This window comes from Podarcis melisellensis (genome assembly GCF_964234715.1).
Source record: "Podarcis melisellensis genome assembly, chromosome: Z".
In the NCBI taxonomy this organism is placed as follows: domain Eukaryota; kingdom Metazoa; phylum Chordata; class Lepidosauria; order Squamata; family Lacertidae; genus Podarcis; species Podarcis melisellensis.
Window position 1 is genome coordinate 17,229,693 of NC_138547.1, and position 19,197 is coordinate 17,248,889.

Below are 19,197 nucleotides of genomic sequence, written 5' to 3' on the forward strand. Positions count from 1 at the left end.
CAGTACACATATTCCAATGCCTAACCGCCAATACCAGAAAGTTGTGACGAGTTACTACGAGGTAGGCGAAAAAACCAAGAGGCTGGTGCCAATTTGCCAAATGGATAAAAAAACTCCTACCAGGTCCCTTGGGCAATGAAGGCAACCAACCAAAGTCCATAGCAAGGTCAATACGCAGAGGAAACTGACCTAAAGGGAGAGAGGGAGGGAGATCCGATGCAAGCAGGAACAGACTGGGGACAGAATACTGCCGCGGCTGCTTAAATGCAGCTAACCCCGCCCACCAGCCAGCCCTATTCCTTTGTAGTAAAACAGCTACTTTGAGATCTTGTATAGAATGTCCTGGGAGATTGAAGTGATCTCCCAGGACATTCTATACAAGATCTCAAAGTAGCTGTTTTACTACAAAGGAATTTCAGAAATAGACTGGAAAGAGAAGCTGCTGAATTGCAACTTATTGCCAAACTTAAAACCATGGAGAGACCTGGTCTGAACAAAGACATTGGATTCTTATCTCATTATACATGACAAAGCCATTTTTCAACCTCCTCACCCCTTGATTTTTCCTGTAAGACCTATTGCAGTCGTTAAGAGTCCTCAACAGGCTCATCACAGCTATCTGCCAATCACCCATTCCCACCACCCTTCTGAGTAATACCCCTCCCCACCTTCTCACTATATAGAAGGGTCTGGTAACTTCTGTTTCAGTGTATCTGAAGAAGTGTGCATGCACACGAAAGCTCATACCAAGAACTAACTTAGTTGGTCTTTAAGGTGCTACTGGAAGGAATTTTTTTTGTTTTGACTATGGCAGACCAACACGGCTACCTATCTGTAAATGTAAACTACAGCGTGTAAAAACACCTTTCGTTTCTATGTATATAGGAAGAAAGCAGTATCTCTATATCACAAACTCCCTGCACAATGCCAAGATTCTGCACTGATGAGAAATTGCAGGATTCGGAAAATCTGCACTCATATTTTTGTTTGCAGAGGATGGAAATTTAAACAAAACCTCTAGAATAATTTAAGAATGGCTAGCTCAGGGAGCAAACTGGTTTCCCAAGTCAATTGTAGTAAGCAGAGCAGAGGGGATAATGAACAGACGGGTGCCTTGCGGACTAGCAATTAAGCTAAGAGATCCAAGAATCCATGAACCAGAGAGATGATGAAGCGGACGGTGCCAGCCATAAGGCTTTGCTAATTACTGTAGTCTAACATCCTCTCTTTCTCCCAACCCAACACTCCTCATAATCTTACTGATTATAGCTTCGCTTAACATAGTCACAACAAAAATTTCATCCACTATTTAATTTCTATATTTCCAGAATGTTTAGCCCACTCATCATTAAAATGACCCTAAGACAGGGTGCACTATTTTAAAAATAGATGAATACAACATAACCAATTTAGAATTATATAGTAACAAAAGAAGCTGCCTTATACTGAGTCAGACTCAATCGTCCTTCAATCTCAATAATGCCTATACAAGCCTTTCTCAACCTTGGGTCTCCAAATATTGACTACAACTCCCACCATCCTTGACCACTGGTCTTGCTAGCTAGGGATGATGGGAGTTGTAGTCCAACAACATATGGGGCACCAAAGGTTGAGAAAGGGTGGTCTACGCTGACGGGCAGCAGCTCTGAGATGCCATTAGGGACTGAATGTGGGATCGTCCACATGCAAAGCAGTTACCCTACCCCTGAGCTATTGCCCTCTCTTTAAAAATAAAGTAAGATTCTAGTGCTCATGGTTGTGAATAAAGGACTAAATTAAATTGGAACAAAGGAAGGAGTCTTGCACATTGTCAGATTCTAGTCCTTTTGGTTCTGAATTAAATAGGCAGTAGGTGACTGTCTTATAGTGCAGCAGTCTCATACTGAATCAGACCACCAGTAATTCTAGCTCAGTATTGTCTACATTGACTGGTAGTGGATCTCCAGAGATTCAGGCAGGGAGTCTCTCCCAGCCCAACCCGGAGATACAGCCAGGAGCTGAATATAGGACTTTCTGCAAGCAAGGCAGATGCTTTACTACTGAGCTATGGTCCTTCCTCTACAAATTCTAATTCTCATAATTCAGAATTGAATATGAATTATGAGGCTCTTTAGTACCAGGCTAGACCATTGCTTCATCTAGCTCAGTACTGTTTACATGAACCGGTATTGTTGCGGGGGGGGCCTCTCCCAGGCACTATCTGTAAATGCTGGAGATTGAATCTGGGACCCAAACCTCTGCCCAACATTCTTCACATCTCTAAAAACATAGCTTTGTTTTACTCTTCAGAATAACACTTTCATCCCCTGTAAGACTACCAGGGACAGATTTCAGCAATCATTTTTTTCCTAAATTCACAGAATGCTTAGCCTGTTCCAAACAGGAGTGAAAAAGGTGATTGGCACTTGACTTATGGAGCTTCCATTCACAGCTTTCCATGACTTGCAAGCTTATCTGCTTGAAGATATTTAGAAGTGGTCGGTTCTTCCAGAATTGTGGGGGGACACACCCACAAACCCAAACCCTGTGCAAAAATGAAGAACTGTCAGCTTCAGAGATTGCTCACTTTCACAAATCAAAGCTGAGAGCCTTGGCCTAATTCAGTACCCCTGTACATGCATCCTGGGTATACTTCCATGTTTCTGTGGCCTGATGCGTCTGTGTTCCCCTCTCTCTCTCTCTCTCTCTCTCTCTCTCTCTCTCTCACACACACACACACACACACACACACTGGTTTGTCTCTGCAGTTCATTAAGATAAGGAAGTTTCTGTAATAGGTGGCAAATTCAGGCTGCTACTGTCACTAAAAGATCATGGGTTTGAGGAAGTGATGGAGAACTTCATACCGCTATGAACGCCCATACTATTTGGCCTGCCAGAACTCCCCATTTTGCAAGCCCGTTTTCCAAATATGTTAGGATGCAGCCTTATGCTAATTCAGGCCATTTGCTCCATGTAGCTTGATACATGGTAGTGGTTCTCAACCAAGTTTCAGGTAGGAGAAATTTCGCATCCCTGCCAGGAGATGTCAGGGATTGAACCTGGGATGTTCTGCATGCAAAGTAGATGATCTACCCACTGAGCTAATGATCACATGACATCAGAGGAAGGACAGGAAAAGCCATTGCTTCAAACCCTCCCGAATTCAAGGCACAGCTGCAAAGCAGCGTCCTTTGAATTCAGTGCTGCTTGAGTTTGGCAGCTCACCGTCGTGCTGCTTTCAGTAGGAATCAGATGCACATGGGCGCTCCCAACCGCTCCAGCATACATCAGGCCATTTCCAAAATCAGCCCAGGAGGGAAAGGTGCATAATTCAAGATGAAGAAAACAGGAGGGTACTAAGGATGCTTTCAGTTCATCTGGTCTGGTAAGTTCCAGATTGGGTTACTGCAATATGGGACTGCCCTTGAAGACAACTCAGAAACGTCAGTTGGTCCAAACTGCAGCAATCAGGTTATTGGCTGGGTTTCCATGTAGATCTCATATAACCCCTGTTTTAAAACAGCTGCACTAGTTGCCAGTTTGTTTCTAGGCCCAGTTCAAAGTGTTCACACTGGTGTTTAAAATCTTAAATGACTCTGGCTCCAAACATCTTCTCAGGTGCTGAGATCAGCAGAGGGGCCTACTTCATTATTCCTCTGCCCTTGGAGGCTTGTGGGGTGGCCCAGGAGAGGGTCTTTTCTGTGGTGGCTTCTAAGCAGTGGAATCCCCTCCCCACATATTGTGCCTGGCACCTTCATTGCACAGTTTCCAGTTAATGCTGAAGATGCAACTCATTATTCTGGACTTCTGATACATGAGGTGTATGTTTCTAGGACCTATCTTATTTTTTTATGATTTTAAGCTGTTTAAAACTGTTTTTAATAACGTGGAGCTTGAACCCCCAACCTTGTGATTAACGGTGGAGATGTCAGCAAAGAGCGCAATGCCATTTCTCAACTGAAAGCTCCTGTCAATCAACAGCAGCAAAAGAAGGGGGGTTCAAAATTACACACGGGGAAACTGTTGGGGTTTTTCAGACGTGCTCAACAATGCTACTAGCTTTGCTATTTGCCTATCGGCGGGGAGCGATTTAAGTTTCCCAACAGAATCGGCTTCAACAAGGCAACACAAATCTGCCCGTGCGGTAATTAACGCCACAATCTGTTTATGACCTTTTGAATAAGCCATTCTTTTTGACAGCCAAAGCTGCTAAACGCATTAGCAAATATAATTTAAAAGTGGAGGGGGAGGGAGGGATGGGGAGGGCAGAAGAGAAGCTGGGATTAACTCTCTCATTGTTAAAAATTATTCAGGCAAGGAAGAATACATATCAAAAGGATTAAGGGGTGGAGCAGTGGAATAGCTGTGTTTGCTCACATTAATGGGAGGGGGTCGTTCTTTCACCTGCAGATTCATGCTGGACCACAGTTCAGTGGTAAGAGAGCATAGCTTGGCATGCAGAAGGTCCCAGGTCCAAATCACTGGGATCTCCAGGTAGGGCTGGGAAAGACTCTTTGCCTGAAACACTGGAGAGCCCCTGCCAGACAGTGTAAAAGTAAAGGTAAAGGGCCCTGACCATTAGGTCGAGTCGTGGACAACTCTGGGGTTGTGGCACTCATCTCGCTTTATTGGCCGAGGGAGCCGGCGTACAGCTTCCGGGTCATGTGGCCAGCATGACTAAGCTGGCGAACCAGAGCAGCGCACGGAAATGCCGTTTACCTTCCTGCCAGAGTGGTACCTATTTATCTACTTGCACTTGGACATGCTTTCGAACTGCTAGGTTGGCAGGAGCAGGGACACCGAGCAACGGGAGCTCACCCCATCACAGGGATTCAAACAGCCGACCTTCCGATCGGCAAGTCCTAGGCTCTGTGGTTTAACCCACAGCGCCACCCGCATCCCGCCAGTCAATGTAGAGAGTTACAATTGCACTTGGGTCCTGCTTATGGGCCTCCCATAATGGGCACCTGGTTTGCCACTGTGAGAACAGGATGCTGGACCCGATGGGCCACGGCCCTGCTACAGTAGGGTCCTCTTATGAATGAAATAAATAAATAAATAAATAAATGGCAATCGGGGGGAAGAAGTGAGCCTGGGGCCAGGCTGTTTGATAAGGCTGTTTCTCCTCACTCTTCAAGCATTTATAGCGCAAAGTTGGGGTGCGGTGCTGAATTCTAGGCAGCCCCTGCTTCTCCGTAAGTGGGAGGCTGAGAGCATTGTTGCTTAGCTAATAAATCTCAGCTGTTTAGGCTGCTTGTCTTGGGAAACTTTTACAGCAGGGCTTAATTTTTATTGTTGGTGTTGCAAGTGGAACAGCTCCCAGGATCGCAAAAATCAAACAAAAAACCACCTAACTCTCCCTTCCTTCCAGTGGACCTTTTCACTGCATCAGCAACAAACCTAATCAAAGGCATGCTGAAGACAGATCGTCACTTTTCCAGAGAGAGAAAGAGAGAGTGTGTGTCAAAGAAGGTTTAGATGAAAGGTTGATGCCCATAGTGCCTGCGCTCATTCTCTTTGGACAAGGTAGGCAGAGTTTGAATGAGCACCACACCAGAGCTTCTCATCATATTTCTCAAAAGTTTGCATCTGCTGCAAACGAGACATCTGTTTTACGGCTTCATTCTTGAAGTACTCTTCGAATTTATGGGGCTTGCAGTTTATCTTGTCAATAAACTACCTCCAGTGTCAGAGGAGATACCTCTGAATAGAAGTTGCTGGGAATCACAGAGCTGTAGAGTTGGAAGGGTCCTGGGGTCATCTAGTCCAACCCCCGATGCAAGGAAGAAGTGGGGAGGGTTATTGCAAAACCTAGGGAGCTGGATTAGAAGGGCCACTCCTGTAACCCAGCTAGGTTCTTTTGATGCTCTCATATTATATTTTGCAATAGACCCTTCCCCCAATTGTCCTGAATCATTCAACCACAGACTTGGCTCTTTTAAGAGCGGAAGCTGTCAGCCTTTCCAAAACACTGCTGCTGATTTGCATGAAATCAGGCCTGTGGTTTCCCACTCAGCCTTGGCTTCTCCATCTGTAAAATGAATATAATAGGTGGTGCTGATTTAGTCTCAGCCATAGGGTCACATACAAACATCAGAAGAGCCCCACTGGATCATGTCATTGGCCCATCTAGTCCAGCATCCTGTTCCCACAGTGGACAACCAGATGCCCCAATGGGAAGCATCCACAAGCAAGACTTGAGCACAACAGCAACACTCCACTTCAGTTCTCCACTGCCAGGTATTGAGTAGTTGATTGCCCCTGGACATAAAGGCTCTGCTATCTCAGTGAACCTCCATATGACCCATCTAGCCCAGCCTCCTGTTCTCACAGTGGCCAACCAGATACTCATTATGGCAGCCTTTCTCAACCTGTGGGTCCCTGGATGTTGTTGAGCTACAACTCCCATCACCCCTAGCTAGCAAGGCCAGAACTCAGGGATGATGGGAGTTGTAGTCCAACAACATCTGGGGACCCACAGGTTGAGAACAGCTGTGTTATGGGAAGCCTGCAAGCCGTAAGTGCATAAACAACTATACCCTTCCTGCAGTTTTCAGCAACTGCCAGAAGGCAATTAGAACTGGAAGAGGCCCAGCAAGGTGCAAAAAGGAGTAGGATCAGTGGGGCAAGGGGAGCAAATCCCATACAGAATACATGAAGCAGGATTAGATATGAAACAGGAGGAGAAGGGAGAAGGGAGAAAAATGGAAGGCAAGAAGCTGAACCAAGTCAGGGCAGGTTGGGCTTTCAAGCCCTTCAATGGATTCTATACTGAACCCGCGGCTAAGATGAAGCAGGAAATGACCTTCCTTTTAGCAGCCAACTTTGGGACTTCAAAGCACAGCCAAACTGAGCAGGTTCCGTTTTGTGCATGAAAGAGAATTCCTGGCAGAAAAATAGCCTTGTGGGCCAAATGGGGGAAAGCCTGGCAGGCCAGGTTTGATCTGCAGACCAGAGGGCCCCCAAAGGAGATCCCTCGGGTCTACACAGGAACAAGCAATTATTCAACCCAAATGTGCAGAGATCAGGGGGTGCAGCTGGTGGCCAGTGGGAGTTGTCATCCAATGGCATCTGGGCAGGTCAAGTCTAGGGATAGCCAATATAGATGACAGAACAGGTAATAAATACAATTTTCTCCCTGAAAATGTTGTGCAGTAATCCTAAAGAGCAAACTGACCCTTTGATTCTCTGCATGTGTATATTTTTAAAAAACAGCAGCAAGAGAGAGAGCCATCTGTTATGGGGAAGAGACACAGAGAGGGAGGGACCCACACTTCTGGTTAAACAAAATTTAAACAAGATGGAGGGATAATGTGTGTCTCCTGCTAACATGCCATTATTTGCCAATTCCCATAAACACCCGCACACATAAAAAATGGAACGCATGTACACACACACCAATTTCCCCCGCTCTGGAAGTTCAAAAACAAGCCACCCACACTGAAACACAGATAGTAAGCTCCATGGAGCACATACCTGGGTCTTGCACTTACTTTACTCTGGGAAAGCATTGTGGAGAGTGGAAGTGAAGTAGTAATAATGAAGAAGACTGACCTTGATGTGCTGGTGTGGGCTAAACAGGCTTGGAAAGAATGTGCCTACTAATGCTTCCAGGCGTGTGTGTGTGTGTGTGTGTGTGTGTGTGTGTGTGTGTGTGTGTATGGATCCTTGTAAAGAACAGAGCAGTCATACCATGGGCCGTCACCAGAAATGACCACAGGAAGTCCTAAGGAGAGACATCTTTCATTGGAATGAAATATATGCACTCTGCAACAGAATCAGAAGACCTAACAAGAGCTGGAAGGTCTATCAGAGTCCTACATCCTCTTCTTAGAGTGGCCAACCAGATGCCCCAATGAGAAACCCACAAGCAAGACCTGAGAAGAACAGCAGCAACTCTCTCCATTTGTTATACCCAGCAAATGGTGTTCAGAGTCATTGACTGCCTCTCACAGTGGAAGGAGAACATAACAGCCCTGCTGCTGGATCAGACCAAAGGGGACCCATCTGGTCCAGCATCCTATGACCAACAAGGCATCCCAATAGGAAATCCACAAGCAGGACCCCAAAACAACCGCTCTCTCCCTTTCTCCCATTACCAACATGCAGTATTCAGAAGCGTTGAGTACCTTCAGTTGTGGACACTGAACATAGCCATCGTGGCTAGTGGCCATCGTGGCTAGTAGCCATTGACAGGCATACTCTATTCATTTATTCATTCTTTCATTCATTCCCTACCTTTTTTCCTGCTGGGACTCAAGGCTGCATGCATATAAAAATGAGAACTACTAAAGACATAGGAATATATATAAATTAAATGTTGTGAAAAGTAAAACTATACACACATATTACAGTAAAAACAGCACAGCACCAGCCCTTTTATTAAAAGCAGTCAGTTCCCAAAAGCCTGTTGGCACAAAGAGTTCTTCCCTGCCAGCCCTCTCCTCCTCCTTGACTTTGTCCAGTCCTCTTTTAAAGCCATCCAAAGTTGGTGGTCATCACTGCCTCCTGAGTTCCATAGTTTTGAAGTGCTTTCCTTTATCTATTCTGAATCTTCCAGCATTCAGCTCCATATCTTCCAGGGCTGAGCACAATTTTAGACCATGAGTAGGCAAACTAAGGCCCGGGGACCGGATCCGGCCCAATCGCCTTCTAAATCCGGCCCGCGGACGGTCTGGGAATCAGTGTGTTTTTACATGAGTAGAATGTGTGCTTTTATTTAAAACGCATCTCTGGGTTATTTGTGGGGCATAGGAATTCGTTCATTATTTCCCCCAAAAAAATATAATCCGGCCCCCACAAGGTCTGAGGGACAGTGGACCGGCCCCCTGCTGAAAAAGTTTGCTGACCCCTGATTTAGACCTCAGAGAAAGAAAAACATAGAACTGAATAGTTGGAAGGGACCCAAGGTGGTCCAGTCCAACGCTAGCAGTACAGGAATCACGGCTAAAGAATCCCTCACAGATGATTCTCTGACAGAAGGTGCAATCCTTGCAATGCACAAGAGAGGAAGCAGCCGGACACCTTTCTTAAAATAAATAAATAAATAAACTGCTCTCCCCACTTCTGCCTCTGGTCCTGCCCATCACTGGCAAGCAGCCCCTGAAATGTTGTCCATGAGGGAAATGAGGACCTTGGCTCAAAAAAACTCCCACCCCCTGCTTCGATTAATTTTAAGTTTGCAGCACCAATCAGGAGGACAGAAGAGCTTCCCTCCAGCTGAGCAAAGGTCCAGTGTTTATTTGCTTAAGGGATTTTATCCAACGCAGTGCCCCGTTTTGTAAACTATCATAGATTGAATCATAGGACTGTGGAGTTGGAAGGGTCCCAAAGGGTCATCTAGTCCAGCCCCCTGCAATGCAGGAATCACAGCTAAATAATCTAAACAGCTAAACAATGACGGCTGCAGTCCACTTCCTGGTTCTTTGATTCGCTAGGAACTGGTACTCAGGGGAAGGCTCTAGGCTGCTTTCGAAGCTGGAGATAAAAGTAACAATAAAAGGAAGTAACACAGTTCTCTTCGGCCACTTTGCAATACAGTTGTACCTCGGGTTAAGTACTTAATTCGTTCTGGAGGTCCGTTCTTAACCTGAAACTGCTCTTAACCTGAGACACCACTTTAGCTAATGGGGCCTCTCGCTGCCACCGTGCTGCTGCCGCTCTACTTCTGTTCTCATCCTGAAGCAAAGTTCTTAATCCGAGGTACTGTTTCTGGGTTAGTGGAGTCTGTAACCTGAAACGTATGTAAGCTGAAGCGCATGTAACCCGAGGTACCACTGTAGATCCCTTTCCCAATCACCTGTGGGCTCCAACTCACCAGAGGTGACTGGCTTAATCGCAAGAATGCAAGGAGATTCTGAAAGCATGCCAAGCATCTGAAACAAACAAAGAAGCTAATCATAAACCCCGTTCTGTGGATTTTAAGTCATGGATGCAACCTTCTGCAGTGGTTTGGGGCTGCAAGGAGGGAAGAGGGTGAACGCAACGGGCAGCTGTGCTTTGGAGCTCTGCAGCTCGAATTCTTCAGTGGGAATTTGTCTGCGCACAAAGCAGTATCCAGGCAACGCGGAGTCCCAACCCCTCCAGGAAAAAAAATACAAGATCAGCATCCCAAAAGAGACAAGACACTTTCTGTTAGTGGCAGAGACGTGAATGCAATGAGATAATGCTGTCCTAGTTTTAATATATTTCTTAAAAACAGGAGGGTCTGTTTGCACACACAAAAATGCCTCAACGGTGTCAAGAAAACTCCTTCCAACTCAGCTGTTAATTTTTGGATCGTAAATTTCTAGTTGGGTCAATTTCAGTTTCCTACCTTTCTAGTCCTATGTCTGGTTCCTCCTCACAAAAATCCATCAGGAACTCTAGATTTTCCCATTTAAAGCTCCTCAAAGCACTCTATTGCCCTATTGGGGAACCTATGGCTCTCCAGCCTAACCTACCTCACTGGGTTGTTGTGGGGATTAAATGAGCCATGTACACTACCTTGCATTGCTTGGAGAAAAAGGTGGGATAGAAATGCAATTCATAATAAGAATGCTTAGAATAAGTTGGAGGGGCCCAAAATGTGCCGAGACACCTTGTTCTCTGACTGTATGTCTTTTGCATCTGCCTGTGGTTAGAAGATCTTGAGGTTGTAGTACTAAGTTTGATAACTGCCCCCTCCTGATCTAGCACAGCATGTCAGAAACTGAGCTGGGAAACATGATGCTTTGGGTTTAATCTCGCAAGCTCCACAGACTCATCTCTCAAACACCACTCTCAGTCTTATCTCTTAACACCCCCACCCCCCATTAAAAAAAAAATCTGCAAGTTATATTAGTTATGCTACAGATCTTATGGTAAGGGCTAGTAAAAGAGTGCTGATTTCCACAGAAATTCTATTATCAGTGTGTTAATCAAGCTTGTAAATATTTTTATCTGGAAATAAACTGTAGGTTAGCACGCAGATCAGTACAACCAGCACCAGGTTGTTTTTAAGTTTTAAAAAAACAACACAGAGCATCCAAGCTAAATAAAAGATCTGTCCCATGTACATAGGCCAGTCACTGGACCGAACAACTCTTACTAAACAGAATTTCATAGTTTTGTAGGGGTTCTTGTAAGGGCATCCAGTCCAGCCTTGTGCTTGAGACAGGTATGGCATCCCCAACAGATGCTTTCTGGCTTGTGCTTGAAGACTTTAAAAAGGTAAAGGACTCCTGACAGTTAAGTCCAGTTGCGAACGACTCTGGGGTTGCAGTGCTCATCTCGCTTTACTGGCTGAAGGAGCCGTTTGTCCGCAGACTTATGGTAAGGCAAAATGAGACCCTCCCATCAAAATTCTCTCATCATTCAGAAGCCAGTCCCAATGACCAACCAAAATCTGCCCTCCTGTAACTTAAGTCCCATGGCACCTTGGGGCAGCAGAGAGCAAGCACTTTCCCCTGCTCTATGGGGAGCCTTTCAGGTATTGCAGGAGAGCAATAGTCAAGTAACAGATTGATTAGACTGGTGAAAGTTTGCATGCATATATATGCAGAAAAGAGTATAGGCTGATTCTAGATAAATACTGCACACTTTCCCTTTTGTCGTGTGTGTGTGTGTGTGTGTGAGAGAGAGAGAGAGAGAGAGAGAGAGAGCCCTTGTATCTTTAATACATATGCTTAAAAGTAATAGTTGTTTTCAAACAAAACGGCTCCCCAATTAATTGAACTCACTTGAGTCAGCCATCAGATTTACTTAGCTTTGCGTTTCCATTCACAAAGTTTCGTATAACTTTGGGGTTCCTTGCCCCCTGTTTCATAGTTCCCTTGTTTATTGCTTTCTTACTCCAAGAACATAAGACATTTTAAAGAGGGTGTTTACACCAAAGACTCCTTAGACGTCAGGAGGCTGCACCCCACTTCATTCACCCATGGCTTCCTTCCTTCCCACTCCCACACAACTGTCTGTCCTTGGGGAGGTAATGTCCACAGTGTAGCATTGGCTGAGTCAAACAGCACTCCTGTCTCACTCCCCCTGCCCCCCAGCTCTCCTCTATACCTTCTGGGGCTTTAACCAGGGGACATTTCAAAAACAAGTCATTTCAAAAAGAAGTGTCCCCAAGGGTGGGAACTAAGGCTGGTAGCTGTCAAGACACATAAATAGGATGAGCCCATAAAAAGGGTGTGTGTGTGTCAGCATTTGGGTTGCCTTCAATTAATTCCCTCTCAGAGCAAACCCCTTGGCATCAATGGACACAAGTTAGTCATGTTCATTCATTGCAAGGGATCTTCTACGAGCTATAACTGAGACGCACAACCTTTTATTCCCAGCTACGAGACAGCCCGAGGTATGATTGCCACACCACACGAGTCTCCGGACAACTGCCCTCCACGTTGGGGATCTCCCACCTTTCTTCTCCCCACCCGTCGAGGGTCGAACCCTCCCGGCTCCCCAATCCCGAGGGGGTTCCGTCTGTCGCTCACCTGGGACATCTGGGGCCGGAAATTGATGTCTTTGAGGTCGATAGACCCGGGCGAGAGGTTGTGGAGCAGCTGGCAGAGGAGGACGCCGTCGCGGAGAGCTTGAGCCAGCTCAAAGACCACGGCCGAGGGCCAAACCACGCGGTGGTTGGCCGGCAGGACCTTGCAGTCGATCAGCCAGCGCCCGCACTGCCGCCACTCCTCCATGGCGCCGGGCAGAAAGAGCGCAAAAAAGAACCGCAGCGGCAGGCCTGCGAAAGAAGAAGACGGGACAGGCGCTTCGTCTCCGCTACTCCCAGCGCCTTGGCCGGGACGCCGCCTTGGCCATGGGGCAGCGCTGCTCCAGGGAGCCGCCCCGGAGGGGCTTCAGAGCCGGGAGTCCGGCCAGGGTGCGCCTCCCGTGGCTCGCATGCTCTGCTCCGGCGCCTTGGGAATAAGGGCCGAGCCCTCGCGGCTCTCCGGGATGGCTGGCTGCCTCCTCCTCTGGGGCAGGAAGCTGATCCGGCCGCCTTCCAAGCCTGGAACCGGGCAGCGTGTTCTTCTCCGGAATGGGGAGCTCCAGGCTCCTCCGCTTCGCTTCCTTCCTTCGCCGTCCAGGGAACAAAGAGTGCTTCGCGGAGCGCACCTCTTGCACTCGCCTCGCCTGCCTCTTTTGTGGAGAGGCGCTGCCCGGCTCTCGGCTCGCTTCGGCCACGGCTCCTCCTACTCCTGCCGCCGGGGGAGGGCGCAGCGGAGACGGCGGGGCCAAGCGCGACTCCTCCTTCCTGCCTGCCGTCGCTGCCTCTCTCTCAGGGTTGCTTTCTCCTTCTCCTCCGCAGGCAAAAACTTTTCCCGGATGAGATAGATGGGGCGGCGTCCGGTTCTCTCTCCTGCCTGGCGGCGCGTTCCAATTTTGGCCCCGACGGCGGAGAGAGGCACCCTTTGCAGGCTCCCCCTGGGAATACAGTGGGGGAGAGGAACCCCTTTTTTGTAAACTTCCAGGAATACTTTTTCCCTTCCTGGCTAACGTGTCTCGGATCGGCTAGCGCTTTGAGGATCCGGGTTGACTGTCTAGGGACGCGCGCCTGAGCGCTTTCAGATTTTTGCTAGTCTCTCCCATTTCCAGAGCACAGCTTTCATTTCCTTCCTCTTTCTTTCAACAATTTTTTAAAAAAATGTAAGAACCATAAAAATGTAATAATGCATGCTTTTGGATTAAATACTGAAACTGAATATGTATCGAGTTTCTTACGGTTCTCAAAACAGGTAAGTTATATAAAAATGTGGTTAGGGAAATAGCTTAACTGGACACACTGCCAAAGAAACTGAGAATGAAGCGTAGGCAGAGCAAGAAGGACAACTTTATTCCTGTGTGGGTTGACTTTGTAGTGTAGGAGCTTTTCGGAAAACGAACAGTCTCCACCAGCGAAATACAGTACAGTACGATCTGGCAGGTATGGCTATGACGCCTTCATACGCACCTCATGCCGTACCAATAAAAGAAAGGAAGGGAAAGATATAACAACATTTTTATTTCTTTCTTAAATTCTCGCTCATTTTCGTCCAGGGTATAAACACGGCGGTAAGTGCCCAACCTGGCTCTAGCCCCATGGGAATCCACTTGCACGCTCGTGCTTGTTTCTCCCCCAACACAGAGGGAGGAGGAACTGCATCCTGATCGCTCCTCCTTTCCAGCGGCATCCTCCCTGCTTGTGATTCCCGGAAATGATATTCAGAGGCATACTGCCTCCAACTGTGAAAGCAAAACAAAGCCATCGTGGCTAGCGGCCACTGGCACCCTTACCCTCCACAAATTAATCTAAGCCCCTTTTAAAGTCATCCGGATTGGTGACCATCACTACAACTTAAACTTCACCTCCATCTCTCCCTCCACACACCATCACCTGACAAGGAGTTGCAGAGGTTATCACAAATACTCAAAGAGCATCCTACCGGTGTGCTCAGACCTGAATATTGTTTCTCCAGTGGCATAAGTTCCCCATGAAATGCTCCTGGGTGCTGTGAGGCTGCTTGCCACTCCTCTCACTTTGCCTCCTTCTAGTCAGGTCACTCCACTACACCTGTGCATTGTGTGCATCTGCCTGGTTCACTCAGTCCCCTTCCAGAGGTGTAGAATTATGCACCTGCAGAAGACACTTCCCATTGAGTCTCTTCATGAGTGTCTGCTCTTCTAGGCAACTTTCTTCCAGTCATGAGGCACCCTAGATCAGCAATCCTGATCATGTGTGAACTGCAATTCTTACTTGGCATGCTCTGACAGTATGTCTCCAGTTTTAACTCACGAAAGGAGATTGCTTTAGCTCTCTTTGTAACTAAGAATGTTTCCAGCCCTTTACCCTCCCAGTCAGTTTTCCCTTTTGTGTCCCATCTCTATAGATTGTGACTATGTTTTATCACCTATAGCTCTAATCTGTGCCAGGACCCCTTTGGAGCCGAAAAGCAACAGATTTATTATTGTTGTTATTAAAAGTCTGTGCATTGCTGGTCTGATACATCTAGCTACTTTAAATGAATTCAAATCTCCAGAGCCTGATGAGCTGCAACCAGGGCTACTAAAGAAGCTTGCAGATGTAATCTCAGAACCCTTGTCTATAATATTTGACAATTATTGGAGAACAGGTGGGATCCCTGCAGACTGGAGGTAGGCAGATGTTGCCCTCATCTTCAAAAAGGAGAAAATAGAAGTCCCAGGTAACTACTAACCGGTGAGCTTGACATCATTACCAGGAAAGGTCCTAGAACAGGAAATTCAACAGTCTGTCTGGGAGTACTTAGAAAAGGATGCTGTGATTATTAAGACCAGCATTAGTTTATTAAAAAATAGTTATGCCAGACGAATCTCATTTGGGTTTTTTTGAGTTACAAGCTTGGTGGATCAGGGGGGTGCTGTGGATGTAGCGTATCTTGATCACAGTAAGGCTTTTGACAAAGTCCCCCATAATATTCTTGTGGAGAAGCTGGTAAAATGTGGGCTGGACAAGGTGGTAGTTAGGTAGATTTGTGCCACAGATTTATGTCCTCGACCCATTGTTGTTCAACATCTTTATAAATGACTTGGATGAAGGAATTGAGGGGATGTTCATCCAATTTGCAGATTGTACAAAACAGGGAGGGGTAACCAATACCGCTGAAGACACAATTGGGATTGAATATGATCTTAACAGATTGGAGAACTGGGCCCAAACTAACAAAATGAATTTCTACGGTGAGAAATGTAAGGTTCTACCATTAGGCAGGAAAAACCAGCTGCACCAATATAAGATTGGTACTTGTGAAAAGTAGACCACAAGCTTAACATGAGTCAACAATGTGATGCAGCAGCAAAAAAAAAACTCACAAATGCTATTTTAGGCTGCATCAACAAAAGTATAGTGTGCTGATCAAGGGAAGTAAAAATACCTCTCTATTCTGCTTTGGTCAGACCACACCTGGAGTACTATATCCAGTTCTGGGTGCCACGATTTAAGGAGGATATTGACAAGCTGGAACATGTGCAGAGGAGGCAACCAAAATGATTAAGGGTCTGGAAACCAAGCCTTATGAGGACTGGTTGAGGGAACTGGATATGCTTAGGCTGGTAAAGAGGAGACTGAGAGAAGATAGCTTTTTGTGATAGCTGCCTTCAAACATATAAAAGGCTGTCACATGGAAGACAGAGCAAGCTTGTTTTCTCCTGCTCTGAAGGATATGACATGAACAAATGGATTCAAGTTGGGGTTTTTTTAAGCAGAGGTTGGATGGTCACCTTTCAAGGATGCTTTAGTTGAAATTCCTGCATTGCAAGGGATTGGACTAGATGACCCTTGGGGTTACCTCCAATTCTACAATTCTATTATTATAGGAACAATTCTTGCTACAGCTGCATTTCCCTGGTTCTGCCTTGAAAAGGGATGTTTGCAGCTTTTCAGACCCTGCCAATTGATTCGGCATATTTGTGTTCACATTCAGGTAAGGAAGCAAGCTGTGAATAACTCCCTGCTGTGCTGTAGACATAATGACTGTTTATAAAAAGCTTTCTAAGGCAACTGGATGAGACTCTGGCAAAGTCTCTCTCTCTCTCTCTCTCTCTCTCTCTCTCTCTCTCTCTCTCTCTCGTCCAAACTCAGGCTGCATTGGCACCAGCAGCCTCAACATATTGATTTCCTCTCAAGATTGTCTCAAGTCTTTCCCTGATGGATCTTCCAGCATCACATTAAAGAGAGACCAACAAGCTATTCCCATGAGTGAATTCACAAAATGCTGTGGGAATCCCTACCCCAGGTGTTCAGATTCTCAGGTTCAGGGGCCAGATGCAACCCTCCAGGCCTTGTTTTCTGGCTCTCAAGAATCTCCCCAGACCACAACTTTTACTGGCCCCATTCTTGCCTGCACCTGGAAATGTGATCCTGCCGCTTGCTTGCTTGAATGTAAGATATGAAGATGAGTCCTGCTGAATCAAGCCAGTGGCCATCTAGTCCAGCCTCCTGTTCTCACAGTGGCCAGCCTGGTGCCCATTATGGGAAACCTGCAAGCAAGCATTATGGGAAACCTGCAAGAGCTCTTTCCCCTCCTGCGGTTACCAGCAACAGGGATTCAGGAGCTGTGGAGGCAGAGCATAATTATGAGAGTTAGTAGCTGTTGATAATGGAAGCTGTGGGATGGATGGAAGACAGAGAGAAGTGGGTAGGTGTTCAGAATGTTCTGAAATTTGCATGGTTGAAATGTAGATTCCTGTGCAAATATAAGTTGCACCTGCTTTTCCTTCTCACACCTCCCACCATTAGCAAACTCCTGAAAGGTACACAACTGTGGCATTTGGATTATTATTATTACCAGGTAGTTTTTTTCAAGGGGAACTTGCTGGAACTCAGTTCCAGCACCTTTCAGGTGGGTTCCAGCACCTCTCAGGTGAGTGCCATTGTCATTCTAAAAGAAAGAGGGAGGAAAAATAGCACTGATTATTATTATATATTATTTATTAGACTTCTTAACTGCTTGTTATCCAAAGGTCTCCAAGCAATGTACAGCATGTTTAAAGCATAAATAATAATGCATTATATGGTATAAATAACTCCCATAATCTACACAAAGATTTTATACCACCAGCGCTTTTTTTTCTGGCGGAAAACTTTGTTCTCGCACCTCTCAGGTACGTGCCATTGCCATTATAAGAGAATAAGAGAGGCATTCATGGTGAGTTCCATCACATCTTTTTCTAGAAAAAGAAAAATAAGACAGGATACCACGCTGTTGTTGCAGTTGCTGTTGTTGTTTTATTTAATTTGTTAGTCACTTTACCTTGGCCAGGCCAACCCAAAGTGACTTACAACCAAACAAACAGATGGCAATAAACCACACAGAGTTACATTAAAACCAAATGGAAAAATAAATACATTTTAAAATCCTGCGTACTTTAAAAAGGTTATAGTTAAATGCCAAAGGCCTGGTTATAGACGAAAGCTTTTGCCTGGCGCCTAATGATATATAATGAAGGAGCCAACATAGAAAAGACCCTTTCCTGTCTTGCCACCTCTTGACCTCTCACAGAGGAGGCATACGAAGAAGGGCCGCAAATGATGGTTTCAGGATCCGGGTCATTTCATATGGGGAAAGGCAGTTTTTGAGGTATTGCAATCCTGAGCTGTTTAATGCTTTATATGTCAAAACCAGCTTTAAACAGCCATAGCTTCTTCCCCCCAATAATTCTGGGAGCTATAATTGGTTGATGGTGCTGAGAGTTGCTAGGACACCCCTCTAGGACACCATGGGAGCCAGCATGGTGTAGTGATTAAGAGGGGTAGTCTCGTAATCTGGTGAACCGGGTTCGCTTCCCCGCTCCTCCGCATGCAGCTGCTGGGTGACCTTGGGCCAGTCACACTTCTCCAAAGTCCCTCAGCCTCACTCACCTCACAGAGTGTTTGTTGTGGGGGAGGAAGGGAAAGGAGAATGTTAGCCGCTTTGAGACTCCTTAAGGGGAGTGAAAGACGGGATATTGTGTCCAAACTCCTCCTCCTCCTCTTCTTCTTCTATTCCCCTCTCAGAGCTACAAATCCCTCAGTTCTCTGGGAAGAGCGGTTTCATTGTTCAACTACTTTGGAATTATAGAACTGGGAGGAGATGGGGGGGACTGTCTCCTCTCAGCATGCTCAATAAACCACACTCCAGAATTATTTGGGAGAAGCCACTTTGTCTTTAATGAATTGTAGCAGACTTTGCCAAGCTGGTGTTTCCAGATGTTTTGGACTTCAAATCCTATTGGCCCTTCCCGAAAGCACCAAGCTGGCAAAGGTGGGCATCTGTGTAGATTTGTGTAGAGAACAGATCTGCTGCCCCTTGTTGGTGGCTAGCAGGTATTGTTCCATCTTCCTGGTATTTTTCTGTCTCTCCTTATTTGAAGCATTCTTGCTAGAGGGAATTGTTGCTGATGTTGTTAAGATACTTTTGGCATCCTCATGCCATCGTGCCTAAAAAGAGGAAACTGGGAGAAGAGCCATCTTCATATAGCTAAAGGGCTGTCACAATCACATAGAAGATGGAGGAAGCTTATTTCCTGCTGCTCTGGAGAGAAGGACCTGAACCAATTGATACAAACTCCAAGAAAGGAGATTCTGATAACTTTCCGACAATAAGAGGTGTTGGATGCTCATTCACTGGAAGTTTTTAAGCAGAAGTTGGGTGGCCACCTGTCAGAGGTTCCTTAGGTGTGATTTTTGTATTGTAGTGGGTTGGGCTAGGTGACAGTTGGGCTCCCTTATAGTTCTACAATTCTATGATTCTGTGCTTTGCATGC

General features: G+C 46.2%; 1 protein-coding gene across 3 annotated transcripts in view; it reads right to left on the bottom strand.

The window, feature by feature from the left end:
* VAV2 (vav guanine nucleotide exchange factor 2) overlaps positions 1-13,195 on the bottom strand; it is a 148,535-nt gene extending 135,340 nt beyond the window's left edge. Inside the window, exon 1 of one of the 3 annotated variants that reach the window (XM_081897798.1) lies at positions 12,432-13,195. In XM_081897798.1, coding sequence (XP_081753924.1) covers positions 12,432-12,635 — 204 coding nt within the window. In that variant the 5' untranslated portion in view covers positions 12,636-13,195. The remainder of the gene's footprint in view (positions 1-12,431) is intronic. The other 2 variants (XM_081897796.1, XM_081897797.1) reach the window with 2 other exon arrangements.
* Positions 13,196-19,197: the final 6,002 nt, after the last annotated feature.